Source organism: Chrysemys picta, chromosome 2 (genome assembly GCF_011386835.1).
Source record: "Chrysemys picta bellii isolate R12L10 chromosome 2, ASM1138683v2, whole genome shotgun sequence".
Lineage (NCBI taxonomy): Eukaryota > Metazoa > Chordata > Testudines > Emydidae > Chrysemys > Chrysemys picta.
Genome location: NC_088792.1, coordinates 34,282,698 through 34,299,203, shown reverse-complemented (window position 1 = coordinate 34,299,203; position 16,506 = coordinate 34,282,698). Strand labels below are relative to the sequence as shown.

Here is a 16,506-nt window from a genome sequence, read left to right as displayed (position 1 = left end):
ACAGTAAAAATGTCTTCTTCAAAAGGGGAAGCTGGAAAACTTACAAATTGATTAAGATTTAAGAGCCTTAAAGTAATTTTTTTTTAAAAAACACCTCAGTGTTTTTATTTTTAGAATCCATTTAACTATTTATGAAAAAATATAGAGGGCAGAAAATATGTATGCCGTACAAAAAGATGACTTTCTGACTCTGAAAAAGATGACAACTGCAAGTCTTTTCAAATCTCTCTTTTCAAGAACACTTTGAGGCCAGTTCTCTGTTTTGCTTTGCCGAGGAAGATTTGCCAGCCAAAATCAAGAGCTGAAATATCATGTAGGAAAAAAGTCTTCATCACCAAAAGTATTAGCTACTCTTGAAATTTTGTCTAATAAGATAACAATGTTGTATATTACATACTTAAGAAGACAGTAGCTATATCACAATAAAACATCAAAATGAGTGTAACTATGTATTACTGTCTATGTTTACAAATATTTACACTTCTCTCTGACAATCAGGAGTAAGAGACACATTGGGCTGCTGAGAGCACACTAATAGGTTACCTCTTATTATAACAACATTACATCTGCAAATCATAAGTAGTATTATGAAAGAGCAACAAAAGATCCCACATTTAAAATATTTTCAAATACAAAAGTTTTAACAAATGACTATTGAAATTTTATGCATTAGAACTTACAAATGATCATAAAACAATGCAAAGAACCACAGAAAATTAAAGAAACATGTATAGTCTACAGACATCAGCAGAAGTTTAACTTATCTGCCAACTATGCAGACTGTAGAATAAAGTGAAAAAAATCCAATCATCGAAGGAACATAAAATTCTCAACATTAGGTATAACAACTTTGTACATGCTCACTGATTTCAAGTATTGGACAAGAAGCCTACTGAACAAGCTAATCTATAAACCACTTCTGGAATGTAACAGGTTTCATGAAATGAAGAACAGCTGCCATGAGAAAAATATAAAGAACAAATGTATGTAGTTCACAAATGCCTCTAAACCTCATAACAGTTCTCAAACCAGAGATGAAATCAGAAACTAAGACTAATAAAAGTGATTAAGATCCTACACCAATACAAAAGAACAAGCAGCTTGCACTTTTGAGATGAAAATAACAAAACTTCTATCTCTTTGGAACCCGAACTTCAGAGCAACAGCCACAGATTTCTCAACAGGGACTCACAAAAACCCCATACTGAAATTCATACCCAAACCAGACAATGTGTAAACAAATGCTGTCTTCTATTTAAAGCCCTTCAAAAAGAATACTGCTAATATAGCACACACACAAAATTTACTCCCCTTTAAATTTAATATAATTCTAGAAAATAAAGGAAGAAAGACTGGTGACTGAGGTCCATTTAAATCAGGGGTTCTCAAACTGGGGGTCGGGACCCCTCAGGGGGTCACAAGGTTATTACATAGGGGGTTACGAGCTGTCAATCTCCACCCCAACCCCGCTTTGCCTCCAGCATTTATAATGGTGTTAAATATATTAAAAAGTGTTTTTAATTTATAAGGGGGTCGCACTCAGAGGCTTGCTATGTGAAAGGGGTCAGCAGTAAAAAACTTTGAGAACTGATTTAAATGGTTGGTGCATGCAATTCCAAATGCACAATGTGCAAGTGCAAAGTGCATCCCTTAATATCAGAGAAATTCCAATACTAATAAATATTATAATTTTTCCAAGCCTAAATGTTGCAAGTTCACCTACAACAAACTAAGGCCACACGATTCAATAAAGCTCTCACACATGCTTATGTCTATCACAGTTCAGCAAAGCATTTAAGTATGTGCTTCACTATAAGCATGCCCTTAAGCACTTCGCTGAATTTAGGTCTAATATTCATTCTATTCAGCTTATATATGCAGCTTGTACATACAGTTTATTTGTATACAAGATATATAGAGGAAAATATTTTGGCCTAATGAAGGTTATATGCACATTTGGTAAAACATAACTTTTGCACTATTACTTGAAATTTCTTTCCAAGGTATTTGGAACACTCCCATATGCAGTAGTTCTGTTGTTTCCAATTAATCTGCACAAACACATAGCACATTTCTAACTTTGTTTCTGGACCGATTCCCAGTTTTCACATTTAGACAGGGCTAATAAAAACTCAGATCTGTCTGGATTTTTCAATCAAAATTGAGAACAGTAAACAGATGATATTAATCTATATTTATTGACTGTTCATAAAGATTATTTTAATGTAGATAGAATTAAGTGTGTTTTGCAGAGACAAAAAACCTTTACAATTCTCCTTGCTTATTCTTAGGAAATAATTAACTTCAGAAATATACAATAGTATAGTCTGACTTCAGGATTCTTCAGCAAATTAACATCAAGGTTAACCCTGGTCATTTTGGGAAGGAAAGTTAAAATTAGCAGTAACATGAGGCCATAGAAAATGTATAATATTCACAGTGTCTTTTTGAGTTTAAAAGCCTTTGTAGAATCCTTAAGTAAGCAGACAACAATCCACTGGACTCCAACTAGCAATTTGTATTATATGCCAGGTTTGTTTTTTCTCATTCCTTTAATAGACGTTTCAAAATCCTTCATACACTAATTAGAATAAAGTTGGAGGACTTTAGAAATGAAACCTGGCATGCATCAAAATTGTACAGACATTTTGTTTTCCACATGTAAATCTGCATGCATATATTTCCTAGCTACATTAACTGCTGAAAGTTCCTGGGTGAAAAGTCATCTCTTCGCCTACAAAATTATTCACTTCTAAAGAATATTCCCTTTCAATGCAAGCTAGATAGTTTACATAATTTCCCAATTAACAAACTAAGATGTCTGCAAGTGTAGAGTTCTAAAAAGATACAAGACGCCACACAAACTTGTCTAGTATAAAAGCAGAGTTGGGAAGACCTTAATATGTTCAAAAAGACATCATATATCCTACCTATATAACCACTTTCTGGAATCTTATTAACAATTATTTGGAATAGTGCGCTAATGATTAAGGCTAAGATTTTGTCATGGATATTTTTAGTAAAAGCCAGGGACAGGTTACGGGCAATAAAGAAAAAAATCACGGAAGCCCGTGACCTGTCCCTGACTTTTACTAAAAATATCCATGATAAAATGGGAAGGGGTTGGGCAGCTGTGGGGTGGCTGGGAGCTCCCAGGGGAGCTCCAGGGTCCCCCTCTAACAGTGGCTTGGAACTGCAGGCATTCCCCCTGTCCCCTCCCCCACGGCAGCTGGGAGCTGCGGGAATCTCCCTGCCTCTGTGGCAGCCGGTAGCTGCGGGGATACCCCTGCCTCTGCGACAGCAACCACGGAGTTGCCGGGATCCCCCTGCCACTCATGTCAACTCTGAGCTTGGGGACCCCGTTGTCTCAGGCGGGGGTCTCTCCCAGCTCCTGGGGCTGAAGTCACAGAGGTCTTTGGAAGTCACAGATTCCATGACTTCCGTGACCTCTGTGACAAAAAGCCTTACTAATGATCACGAACAGCAATAAAACCAAACAGGAATAGTCAATGAAACAGTATTTTTCTAATCTTTTTATACGTACAACTTAGTTTATGGGAGCAATTATTTGCTTTTACCAATAACTCATTGACCATTGGATTTTCTTCACTCACAAAAGACTGCATTATGGCTCCAGAAGTAAATTCATAAATGACAGAAAATTTAAAGTTAAACTGGTAGTGAAGCCTTAAAATCACCCAAATGTGCCTAGACATTGCAGCTCACTTGATATTATGGTTGTAGAACATGCATACTGAATGCTGGATCTACACAGTCATGAAAATATTATATTTAAAAACACTGATGTTTTTATCCTCACAAAATAGGCATTAAACTGCACATCAGTGAATTTTAATATATATTTTTCCTTTAGAGGCTTAAAAGTTTCAGATTTGTAGGTATTTTGGCAGTTAAGTATAAAAATCTCCTTAAAACTATTTAAAAAACCCTGAACCTTTCCCATTTTCCTCCTCCCCGATCAAATTATGGGGCAAAAAAGTTTGCTCTGAGACAGACTGTACATAATGTTAGATCTCACTGAATTATAAACTCTGATTTCCAATAGTTTGTAAGGGAAACACTAACAGATCATTAAGTCTAATGGAAATAAATGAGACTGCTACAGTGTGTGGAAAAAGTGACAACAAATGAATAGTAAAAAGAGCAAAAATTACTCACGTACCATACTAGGATTTTCATTCAGTATAGTAATGGAAATCTATTAAATGCACAGCATTAGTGTAATGTAACTTTGATGTTTCAAAATATGTATTGATTTATGCAAAGATTCATTGTGTGCCACACTAACAAATGAGTACTTGAGGTTTATTCAATTGTTATGTCTATCAAGTCTAACAATTTTGTTTCACTGTTGTACTTTGTATTCATGTAACGAACCATGCTTATTTCAATATAAGCTACTGGTTGTTTTTTTTAAACTGTTAAGAGTGCGCTTACAAGATATGTAGGGAAGCAATGATTTTAAGAGCATGTGTTAAGATACTATTCCGTATTCTTACTATACTGATGCGTTTTTCTAGTTAGAGTGACTTGAATACAGATGGAAACTTCACTGTACACAAGTTCATGAGAGTGTTAAGGCGTTTCCTCAGGAAAAACAATAAACATAGTATATATCATTGTAAATAGTATCTATTCTATGGCTGTCCAAAGTGCAATTCTTTTACATGTCCTCTGGATCCACTGCATCTTTTATAATGAAGGTGTGAGACTATGCACCCCAAATGCATTATAGTTTGCCTCTGAGTTTGAAAGTGACATCTCAACATTTCCATGTCTTGTAAAAGGAAACAGTTGCACAAAATCCAACCCAGAGTCTGAGCTGCAGATCCTGCTCACCAAGAGCCTTATGTCTAGTAAGTTTAGGGTTACCATACGTCCTCTTTTTCCCCTCTTTTTTCGGCAGTCAAACCCCCGTCCGGGGGGAATTGCCAAAAAGCCGAACATGTCTGGGAAAATGGCGGCGCTGCTCCTCCCCGACTCTTCGTCTCTGTGTAAGAGCCGGGCTGCCCGAGCGCTACCGGCTTCGGGCAGCCCCCGTGCCTCCAGACCTGTGCCCCCAGCCGGGCACTTCCCCTCGGGCAGCCCAGCTCTTAAACAGAGCCGAAGATTCGGGGAGGAGCAGAGCCCCCGCGGCTGGAGGCTCTGCTCCTCTTCAGCTCTGTTTAAGAGCCGGGCTGCCCGAGCGCTACCGGCTTCGGGCAGCCCCCGTGCCTCCGGACCCTGCGCCGCCAGAGCCCGGGAGGGGAAGTGCCCGGCTGGGGGCGCAGGGTCCGGAGGCATAGGGGCTGCCCGAAGCCGGTAGCGCTCGGGCAGCTTGGCTCTGTTTAAGAGCCGGGCTGCCCGAGCGCTACCGGCTTCGGGCAGCCCCCGTGCCTCCGGACCCTGCGCCGCCGGAGCCCGGGAGGGGAAGTGCCCGGCTGGGGGTGCAGGGTCCGGAGGCATAGGGGCTGCCCAAAGCCCGAGTGCTACTGGCTTCAGGGTTTGCTGGGCAGCCTCCAGACCCTGCGCCCCCGGCTGGGCGCTTCTCCTCCCGGGCTCCAGCTGCGCTGGGGAAGCGCCGGCTGGGGGTGCAGGGTCTGGGGGCTGCCCGGCAAACCCTGAAGCCAGTAGCACTGGGGCAGCCCTTTCCCCCTGGCTGGGAGTGGGAGGGAGCGGAGTTAGGGGGTATGGGCGGAGTTGGGGCGGGGCTAGGGTGGGGAAATGGGTGGGGCCAGAGCCCGTGGAGGGTCCTCTTTTTTTATTTATGAGATATGGTAACCCTAAGCAAGTTTCAACAACAAGTGATAGGGCAGGAGAGATAGAAGTTGGGAATCTAGAGAAAGAAAGATATATGTGTCTGAGTGGGAATAGGAATGGAGAGGGGAAAAAAGATGAGGGAAAGAATGGGGAGGTAAGGAGAAGGGGGGGGAAAGGAATTGAATAAATGTGAAAGCAAAAATGATATGGAAAGAACAGAAATTTAAAAAAAGTAGAAAAATAAGACAGGTTTCAGAGTAGCAGCCGTGTTAGTCTGTATCCGCAAAAAGAACAGGAGTACTTGTGGCACCTTAGAGACTAACAAATTTATTAGAGCATAAGCTTTCGTGGACTACAGCCCACTTCTTCGGATGCATATAGAGTGGAATAAATATTGAGGAGATATATATACACATATACAGAGCATAAACAGGTGGGAGTTGTCTTACCAACTCTGAGAGGCCAATTAAGTAAGAGAAAAAAAACTTTTGAAGTGATAATCAAGATAGCCCAGTACAGACAGTTTGATAAGAAGTGTGAGAAAATCTTCAAAAACAGACTCCAACGAGAGACCGCTGAGCTGGAATTGATATGCAAACTAGACACAATCAACTCAGGATTGAATAAGGACTGGGAATGGCTGAGCCATTACAAACATTGAATCTATCTCCCCTTGTAAGTATTCTCAGGTGATATCTCAAGGTCCTACATTTCTATGATTTTGTGGTTGAGGTAGATTCTATAAAACTTCACCCTTCATGAAACAAAGCAATTGTTTGCTAAGATGTAAATACAGAAACGCCACTGCCTGGTTTTCAGAACCCATGCTAAGTTTGCAGCACAGACAATTAGAGGAGTCATCATTTGATTTTAAAAAGAAGCAAATTTAATATGCAAGTCATCAAGAGATGGTACATTTAGAATTATTCCCCAAATTCTTTTTCCAATTGCTACTCAGTCTTCTATATAACTGTACTTCGAGGGTTAATACACTTTCTGATTTATTCATAGATGTAAAATGTTTCATTTTTCACCACACTAACTGGGGAGAAGAATACCAATTAACAAACATTTCTGAAAATACATGAGGAAATTAGTTATACAGTCCTCAGACTGCTGGCAAGAGGTCATGGGTACTTTGCATTGTATAGTTTGTGAGTTCCTCTTCCATTATATGCACAGGGCTTTAAAATCACTGTCTCAGCACATGCTGTAGATGCCTGCAGCACTCATTGGCATGTGCTTGTGAAATCTATTTGCGAGGTCACTGAATTCACTGGGCTGGATTCTCCACCTTGCCCAAGCTTTGCCCTACAATGGAGAGCTGGTCATAGGGAGCCAGTTGTGGTTGCTGAAGAGCAGCTCTAGCTTATACCAATGGCATAAACTCTGTCAGTGTTCTTAAACCAGGGAAGGTTTGGATGTAGCAGAGCTCTCAGCCATGTACTTCCCCATTTTTTCTCCTTACTGTGAGGGATCAGTGGAGATGGGGGAAGGGTGGACTGGTGCAAAATCCACATCAGCCAGTTTTCTCCAAGCACCGAGCTCCTGAGCACTGGGGGAAATTATCTGTTGGCTATTTCTGGCCACTTTAAGCTCAATTTGCACCAAAGGGGTGGCAGAAAGTGGCCACAGGCCACTGTAATGACAAAATCATGTAAAACTGTTTAAAGGAGCAAAACACTCCTCTCAGGACATTCTTTTACATTTTCCTTTTGTTTATAATTTTGAATCCTGCAGCCATAACTGTTGTCTTTACCAATGGTGTTTTCTTCTCCACTACTATGTTGAGCATTGCTTTATTTTACAGTCAAACTTAAATCCTGGATGCTTATTTTATTTTCGAGTGTGTAGAAAAAGACATATGCATATTTCCTTTTACCCTCTCCCAATCCCACCTAAAATGACTTTGCAAACTGATATAAAGAAATAAAAGGTAAAATAAATTTGGATCAAAACTAAAAAATCTCAGTCTAAATTTTCACTAACCTACATTTTAAACATAAACATATTTCTCACTTACTTTAATATATTTAAGTTACTTTAGTTTTGCCCCAAACTTGAGACAGGTATTTAAGCTGAAAATCAAGACAGTATTTTAACAGCTCCTGAATGTCAAGAATAATAAAAACATGTCACAGTAAATAAGTAATTCCTTTGTGTCAAATCCAGTGAGCCATTTTTTATTTCAAAATTCATGCTCTTATCATGCGCTGTCACTGTGAGGAAACTTTGATGCAAATTACCAGAAAAACAAAGTGACACAAGAAAAAGAACCTGAAAGAAAGGAAGAAAGAAATTGTCTTTCATAACCAATTGCTCACCTATATAGGTTCCACTGTTGTAACCAGCACATTCAGCATCTTCTGGACGAAGTGTAAAAGCATACAGAACAAAAGCCAAGAAATAAAGCAGAATAGTTAGAAGCCCAGCCACAAATGCAAAAGAAGAATTACTTAAAATGACAACTGTACAAAGCATAGCATAAAAAAGCTTTAATATGCCATTGCTTAAAAACATAAAACAACTTCCATTGTTTTATATTTTAGCTGGAGGAATTCTGGAATTTTGCAACATGCACACTTCGATCTTTTTACCTTTTCATGCAGTGCCTTTTTCATGACTACAATCAAATATTTTAAAAAGATTTCTAACTTTACATTATTTATACTTTATCACAAAGAAAATAGGAAAATATGATGCCACTTAAAAAGGCAAAAAAATACTTTATTTATGTAAATCAAGCTCTTTGGTAAACTATATATTATCAGATTTTAGCTTCTAATTTTGGCTCAGTGGATTAGACAGAAAAGTTTTTGATCAAAAACATACCCTTTCAATTTGATATAAAATAGCTATAATGTATATTTTTACATGCCAAAGGCCTTTTGATCAAAAATATGAGCTACAATTTCTAATGCCTTTATAAACAGAAGTCCTTTCAAGTAAACTAAAACTAGAAGAGATCAGCTGCTATTGCTTTAACATATGCTGTGACTATTACTGCAACCTAGGCTATATACTGAGGACAAATAAAGGATATATTACATGGATAAACTTATTACTGTGTTTCAAAGCAATACATTCTTAAACACTAATTATACTCTGTTTGTAAACAGTTAATGAGCTACTGTATTTTGCCACAACACATGAATGGATAAGTAAGATCTTTTAGGGTCATATAATTAACCTTCCTCCACTCCATCCCACTTAACAAATTCTGCCAAGATTATTTTATGGCACTATTGCTCTTTTTTGTAAATATCTATACACCTCTACCCCGATATAACGTGACCCGATATAACACGAATTCGGATATAACGCGGTAAAGCAGTGCTCAGGGGAGAGGGGGTGCGCAGGGCTGCGCACTCCGGCGGATCAAAGCAAGTTCGATATAACGTGGTTTCACCTATAACACTGTAAGATTTTTTGGCTCCTGGGGACAGCGTTATATTGGGGTAGAGGTGTATTTCCCAATATTCAAATAAACATAAAACCCTGACCACTATATGAAACATCTAAGACTATTTTGAGTGATATCCAAAACTGTTTTCTCAATATGAGATGGTCTGATTCAATATATTTGATGTTGTAGAGGGAATGGGAAATTTTGTACATATAACATCAATTACAAACGTTGAACTACATTCAATTTTATTCTAAACACATGTTCTCTAAATAAAATTACTGGGCTATGCAGGGAAACTCTTGTACATATACCTTCAATTTCCTCTGAGAAGCACAAAGGAAAAAATAGGAAAGGAAATCATTAAATGGGCTGAAAACACAGCAGAAGAATGAAAAGTTAAATCTAAGAAGAAAAAATGTACCTACCACACTCAACCGTTTCCTCATCTTAGAACAGCCAAAAAACAAAGTATTATTATTTAATACTTTATAAATAGGAAAAATACATCTATATTTAGCTGCTCTAAAAAAATTCTCAGATAACAACTGTTACGCTGCAGAGGCATACTCCAATTTATCTACAGTGATTTAGTCTTTAAATGTTGAAGTTATGCTTAAACTGAAAGAATAAGGACAGTAAAAGGCACAGCAGGGTTATCATATGCCCTCTAAAGTCCTTATCTGAGAATTTTCAGCTATTGATTTAGCAATGGTAACCTATAATCTTATCCAGTTGCAATGAGTCATCTATCTTGAATTAAGGGTAGCGCTATACAATGGCGCTAAGCCCCTCTCACATGGTCATGTGACTGGTTTAATCAATCAACCCAGGATTTTATAATAAATCCTTGTAATAAATTAAGGATCCTTGGCTTTTCTGGGACAGTAGGTGATGTTACCAAAGAAGAACAGTGGAAACAAGTGACATCATACATATTGGGAAAGCGTGGTGCTGAGCCAAAAAGAGTTTTTAAGAAGGAATTTCCACTCCTGGGTCCCCTGAAGCTGTTTTAGTCTTTCTTCTTTGGCTACTGTTAAGAGGTCTAGTCTGTGATGAAAAGAGGCTACCAGGGATATCAACAGGTCCTGATGTATTCTTAAGTGTTGTAACAGCCACCTACAGATGGTACACTTGGTTGCCACTTTGAACATCAGATAATTTTGCAGGATGATTACCTACCCACATCAAAGTTAGGGGCTAGTTACTAGGAGAGGTGTGAATTACCACTAGCTACTAGCAGCTCTGCATGTGAGAAGCAGGTAGTTATATGCATAAGGTGTCTGTCTCTAATTTTAGCAACACTGGTACAGTTTGTCATGTGAATAAAATCTTATTTAATTGAACTGTGTGATGCATGGGGGTGAGCAAGAGGAGATCGACTGAACACTGTGCAGGGAGGAAGCAACTAAGATAATACAGGGAGGCAGAGAAGACAGAATGGAGAGTAGAGAAGTGAAAGAAGGGAAGAATTTAAAGTGAGCATGGGGAAGGAGATAGAAAACACTTGAAAAGAAAGAGGAAAAGTATAAATCATAGAGTATCAGGGTTGGAAGGGACCTCAGGAGGTCATTCTAGTCCAAACTCCCTGCTCAAAGCAGGACCAATCCCCAACTAAATCATCCCAGCCTGACCTTAAAAACCTCTATGGAAGGGGATTCCACCACCTCCCTAGGTAACCCATTCCAGTGTTTTACCACCCTCCTAGTGAAAAAGATTTTCCTAATATTCAACCTAAACCTCCCCAACTGCAACTTGAGACCATTACTCCTTGTTCTATCATCTGCTACCACTGAGAACAGTCTAGATCCATCATCACTGGAACCCCCTTTTAGGTAGTTGAAAGCAGCTATCAAATCCCCCCTCAATCTTCTCTTCTGCAGACTAAACAATCCCAGTTCCCTCAGCCTCTCCTCATAAGTTATGTGCTCCAGGCCCCTAATCATTTTTGTTGCTCTCTGCTTGACTCTTTCCAATTTTTTCATATCCTCCTGGTAGTGTTGGGCCCAAAACTGGACACAGTACTCCAGATGAGGCCTCACCAATATCGAATAGAGGGGAATGATCACGTCCCTTGATCTGCTGGCAATGCCCCTACTTATACAGCCCAAAATGCCGTTAGCCTTCTTGGCAACAAGGGCACACGGTCAACTCATATCCAGCTTCTTGTCCACTGTAACCCCTAGGTCCTTTTCTGCAGCGTGAAGGAAAGGGAGGGACATTTATAAAAAAGGTAGATTGAAGAAACACACCTAAAACAGATGGAGGAAGAGAAACCAAGATGTACAGGAGGAAGAGAAAATATAAATGGGGAATGGGGGAAAAAAGGAAGCATAAATGCAAAGTTAATGTTTTTATTGATTTTATACAGAGTTCAAAGACAGAATGCTAGACTAAAAATGCAGAAATGCTATATTATGTGCATGAAAAAACTATAAATCATTTAATTAAAAATGCATTTATAATTTTTTAGGGACCTCAGCTGAATAGCTTTGACTTGTAATGTTCAAAACCTTGGGCCAGTCCAAAAGGGTGCCTGAATTGCTTGTGACCTCCAATCCAGCCCTGAGTTAAATATTAACTCCTGCTAATTTTTCCTTCACAATATTTTTGTCAAAGAAACTTTGTTAAAGGCTGGTAGGTTTAAAATTATACACAGAAGCTTTGTTCTGGTTCCTGGGCAAATGTACATGTTGCACTAACCCTCGCGTTCTGTTCAGCTCTAGTGATCAAACAAGGCACTGCATTGTACAAGAATTTGGATTTGTACAACACCTAAACTCAATAGGGTCCATGATGCAGGCTCCCATGATAATGCAAATAAATAATAATTTTTAATTTAGAGTGATTACATCCAATTATAAACCAATTGGTTTGTTAGTAGTGAAAAACTTAGAGCAATTGACATTTAAACTATTTTGTTCTGTTGATAGGTTATAAAAAATTTTGTGGATCAGAGGAACATTTAAAAAAAATAAAGCTTTAAAGCAAATTTAAGGTGAGCAAACTTGATTGTGCTATATGTTCAGATTTAAAAACATATGACAAGATAATTTGAAAATGGAAGAAGAATGGCCTTGTGGTTAAGACCTAGGACTGAGAGCAGAGATATATGGGATCTATTCCCAGCTCTGCTGGGGTCTTCTTGTATGACTTTGGGAAACTTGGATCGCTCTGTGCTTCCAGTTGCATCATCTATTTCAGAGTGGTGTGGTGAGGCTAATGTTCTAAAGCACTATGGGATCCTAAGATGGAAGATACTACAAGTGCAAAAATTATCTGTGTGAACAAAGATGTCAGCATGCTAAGTTAACAGTAAAATGTGACATTAAAACGATCTTTGTTTCTGAATTAGCTTCATGTACACAGGGTGTTATAGTATCTACACATGCAGATGCTGAGACTGATTCAAGTCTCAAACTTGAAGAGTCTTATTGTAATGAACTGTAAAGTCCTATTATATATTTCTCCTAAATGTTTGTCCCTCAAATAAAACAGTACCATATACAATGCATTCATTCTTTTACTTGGTTTAAATTGTTTTGTTGGCAGAATGTGGTCTTTAATTCAAAAGACACTCATCTTTGGACAAACTCAGTTACATCTTGTTTGAATGAACACCATTTGGCTGCAGTTAAATATTTCCTCTTGCTCATGTGGTGCCAATCATATATGGTTAAATCAAAATTTAAACTGAGATGTTTTTAAGCCTTAGAAAGGCTATATAATAATAACTTTGCTTACAGCAAGTATCTGCATTTAGCCTCAAAACACAGGATGAATATTTTTTTCAAGTGCAGACATGTTTGAACATCTTTCTACCTTGCATATATTTTTTCCTTGATTTAATACAACTTATGGACTACAGCTAGTGTAAAATATACCCTGTGAATGATGAACTGTTTCTTCATACCACAGACCACACACATTGGAGTGTAAGAACGAACACAGTGTGAGCTATTAAGGCCAAATTAATGTTTATGCTGAACGAAGGTTATGTCTTAGCTGGTATATTTGGGCACAGAAACTAAATAATTTAGTAATTATTCATTTCTAAAAGATTAGGTGATAACTGCTTTATCTACAAGGTGAACTGTAAAACAAGGTACAGATGGAAACATTACAGCATTTGTTGGCAGTGACTGAGTTTTCGGAAAAAAATTCCTTTTGGGCAGAAACTTGTTACACTTCATCTCAGCCTAAATATGAACTTTTTGAACACCTTCAGGACAATCCCATTCAGCCACCTGACATTTGAAAATGTGACACCTCCCATTATGTGCACATGCATGCGCACACACAAAATTTTCTCCCAGTAAATATTATCTCGCTATCTTTTTATTCACTTAACTCAAAGAACTGAATTTTAAAAATTCAGAACCCACTCTGTTAATTCAAAATTCAGTTCAAACCTTTAGCAAAGTCACTAACATTTGAAAATATCTTGCTGAACAGGGGCAGTTGAACATCAATCAGCTTTAAAGTGCACAATTCCGTGCACATGTATGCACAGCTCTAGAAATGCACTTAAAAAATCTAAAAGCGCAACTGTGACCTCTGAATGTGGACCATCTCACCCCTAGACAGCCCTCTGGCTGATTTATTCCCTCTTCTCCTTTCACCAGTAATGGATTTTAGTTTTATATGTTTCATTGGATCACATATGCCAATCAAATTTTCTGTGGTCTGGGGCACTGCATCCTAAATGGATGACTTCCTAGAGGAATCAGTATGGTTCTTGTAAATACTACACTTGCGGTACCTTGAAGTGCGCATTCCCTGAAGCACCCATGCAATAACTGCAGCAAAGAGTCCTGTGGCACCTTATAGACTAACAGACGTATAGGAGCATGAGCTTTCATGGGTGAATACCCACTTCTTCGGATGCATGTAATAACTGTGCACTTCATGGAAAAACTAGTGAAATGCTTACAAGAATCAACAGATTCCCTCAATTTCCACATCAGGTTTAAGCTTCTTGTATTCACACTCAAGACCCAACACATGAGGGGCAGATTTGAGATTAGGGATCATTAAAGCAACTGAAATGGGGAGGGTCCATTGAATCTCAAGTTGATTGTGGTGTAGGATGAGGATGACGAGTAGAAGGGGCTGGAAATGAGGAGGAAATACAGAAGAAGAAGAAACAGAACAGAAGCAGAACAGGAGATGGACATAACTTTTGAGCAGTCCACAAATTCAACTTATCGGTTTGCCAGAATCTAGTGTATGTGCAGAAATAAAAAAAAACCATTGATGAGTATTGCAGAATTTTTCTATACATTAATACAAATATGATTAAATTACTCTGTCCCACGTGTCTATTCCCTTTCTTTTCCTTCACTGCATTTTTCTTAATTTCTGTTGTACATGTTGGCCTGTCTTTTCATTCTTTCTTCGGTGCTTTCTCATCAGTCTAACTTTTTTGCAGTGTTAATTAGCAACAAAAGTTATGTAGAGAGGCAGTTAAGGTTGTGACAGGATATATTCCAGCACCTTAAAAGAATGGAAACAAGAGTGCATTCCTCCAATTTCAAATGTCTACAATTCCATCAATAATAACATCCAACATCCCAGAAGGCTTATACGCCTATTGCCAACAGATATCCAGAAACAACACAGTACCTCAACTTCATCAAATTTGCACTCTAACACAAAACCTTAAAGAGTGACCTCTGTGAGCTTTCACACCAATTACATCAACAAATCAGCACAGAGGACTGTCACACATTCCATACATTTAGGAACTTATTCTGCTTTAACACTGCAGAGGACACTGTTTAGGTTTTGAGTAAAAATTGCATTTCATCAAACCATTTTGAAAAATCCAAATAGTGCTCAAAGTTTATATTCTATGTTTTGTATTTTGCCATTTCAATGAATTTTTTACAAAACAAAGGCTAAAGAACCTGCAAACATTGAACTCTGTAACACACCTTAACAACGGTACAGGTACTGCTGCCTCTGCTCTGTTTTCTATCTTCCAACCCATTTACTGTGTTCTCCTCCTTTGGCCATAAGTTGTTTCTGTTTCTCCCATCCTCCTGTGTTCTAGCTTTTACCCCTCTTTCCATGCTCCATCTCAAAGTCACTTTCCTACTTTTCCTCTGTGATCCCCCATCCCTAATTTCTCTCTCTTCTTCCCTTTCTTCAACTCACTATCCGTATCTTCATTCAATGCCTCTTCCATTTGTGTTGCCAATTCTTCCATCACATTACTTATATACAGTCACTCCACCACTACCTACCCTCCCTTTTCCAAGGGGACTCTATGATTTTCTCCCACTTTCCAAAGTATATTAGACACCGTCTAACAGCAACCCGGATATTAACAAACTTCCGGTTAATAGCAACATTTGCCGGGAACTAATCCCATCCCATTGACTTTAATGTTAATGAGACTAGAATATTAGCAATGACATACCGCTTATTAACAACATTTTTTTGTAAGAAAGACCCTCGCTGCAGGCATGTGTGCAAGGTTGCAGCCATGGAAGGAAGTGCAGGGACAGGCCTTCCCCAGCTGCAGCCCCACAAACTTGCCTGTGGCCATTGCTCAGCCCGTACCAGTGCTTCATTGTGTGTCTGGAACCCCACAACCCTGCCTGTGTACAGGGACCACACAGGAGTTAAGGGGAGGCTGTGGCAGAGCAGTCGCAGGGAGGGGGTTTGCAGTCTAGTTGCCAGAACTGCACAGTTCCTCTCCCTGAACTCTCATGGCTGTGCCCTGCAGGGGGCTGTACCCACAGAAGGAAGCATTGAGATGTGTTGTGCCCCAACCCCCAGAGAGCACAGGGAGAAGTATGGTGCAGCCCATTGGCTCCCAGTGCCCGAATTTCTGTAGAAAGCCCCAGCATCCGGGCTACAGCCCTCCTTCCCACTGCTGCCCTGCCCGCAGGCAGGTTTACAGGTCTATAGCCAGGGAGGGCACAGCCAGCACTTCCTTCCCTGGTGGCAGTTTTGGAATAGTATCTTCTGCTTATTAGCAACTGCTGAATAATGGCAACTTTTTGCTGGCAACCAAGGGGTTGCTAATAAACATAATCTACTGTAATTAGTCTGTGGTTTTGCAAAGCCATGTGAGAGATATTTTCACCTCCACCAATGTCATGTGAGAATGATTTTCTTCACGGAAGAAAAGGAGGTGGTGCATGGAAGGGATTTTCTTCCCTCCTACAATTCTAGAGGATTTACTTTTACTTATTTCCAGGTAATGTAAACATTTATATAACAAGTAGTTAGCTGTGCCTAGCAGGGCATATATTAAACTGCTACCTGTTTGCTGCACTATTCCTAAATTCTGTTATCATTGCCATTATAAACACATTGTTTTGATAACT

The 16,506-nt window shown here is 39.1% G+C and overlaps 1 protein-coding gene across 10 annotated transcripts in view; it reads right to left on the bottom strand.

Annotated features, from left to right (window-relative positions):
* MPP7 (MAGUK p55 scaffold protein 7) overlaps positions 1-16,506 on the bottom strand; it is a 264,560-nt gene that overhangs the window by 40,583 nt on the left and 207,471 nt on the right. For 6 of the 10 annotated variants that reach the window (XR_010599110.1, XM_065586862.1, XM_042858201.2 and 3 more), the window contains one exon: positions 8,085-8,123. The exons of the other annotated variants lie outside the window; for them this stretch is intronic. Coding sequence is in view for 5 of the 6 variants with exons in the window: in XM_065586862.1 (XP_065442934.1) it covers positions 8,085-8,123 (39 nt within the window). In the remaining variant the exon portion in view is untranslated. The remainder of the gene's footprint in view (positions 1-8,084; positions 8,124-16,506) is intronic. 10 annotated transcript variants of the gene reach the window in all.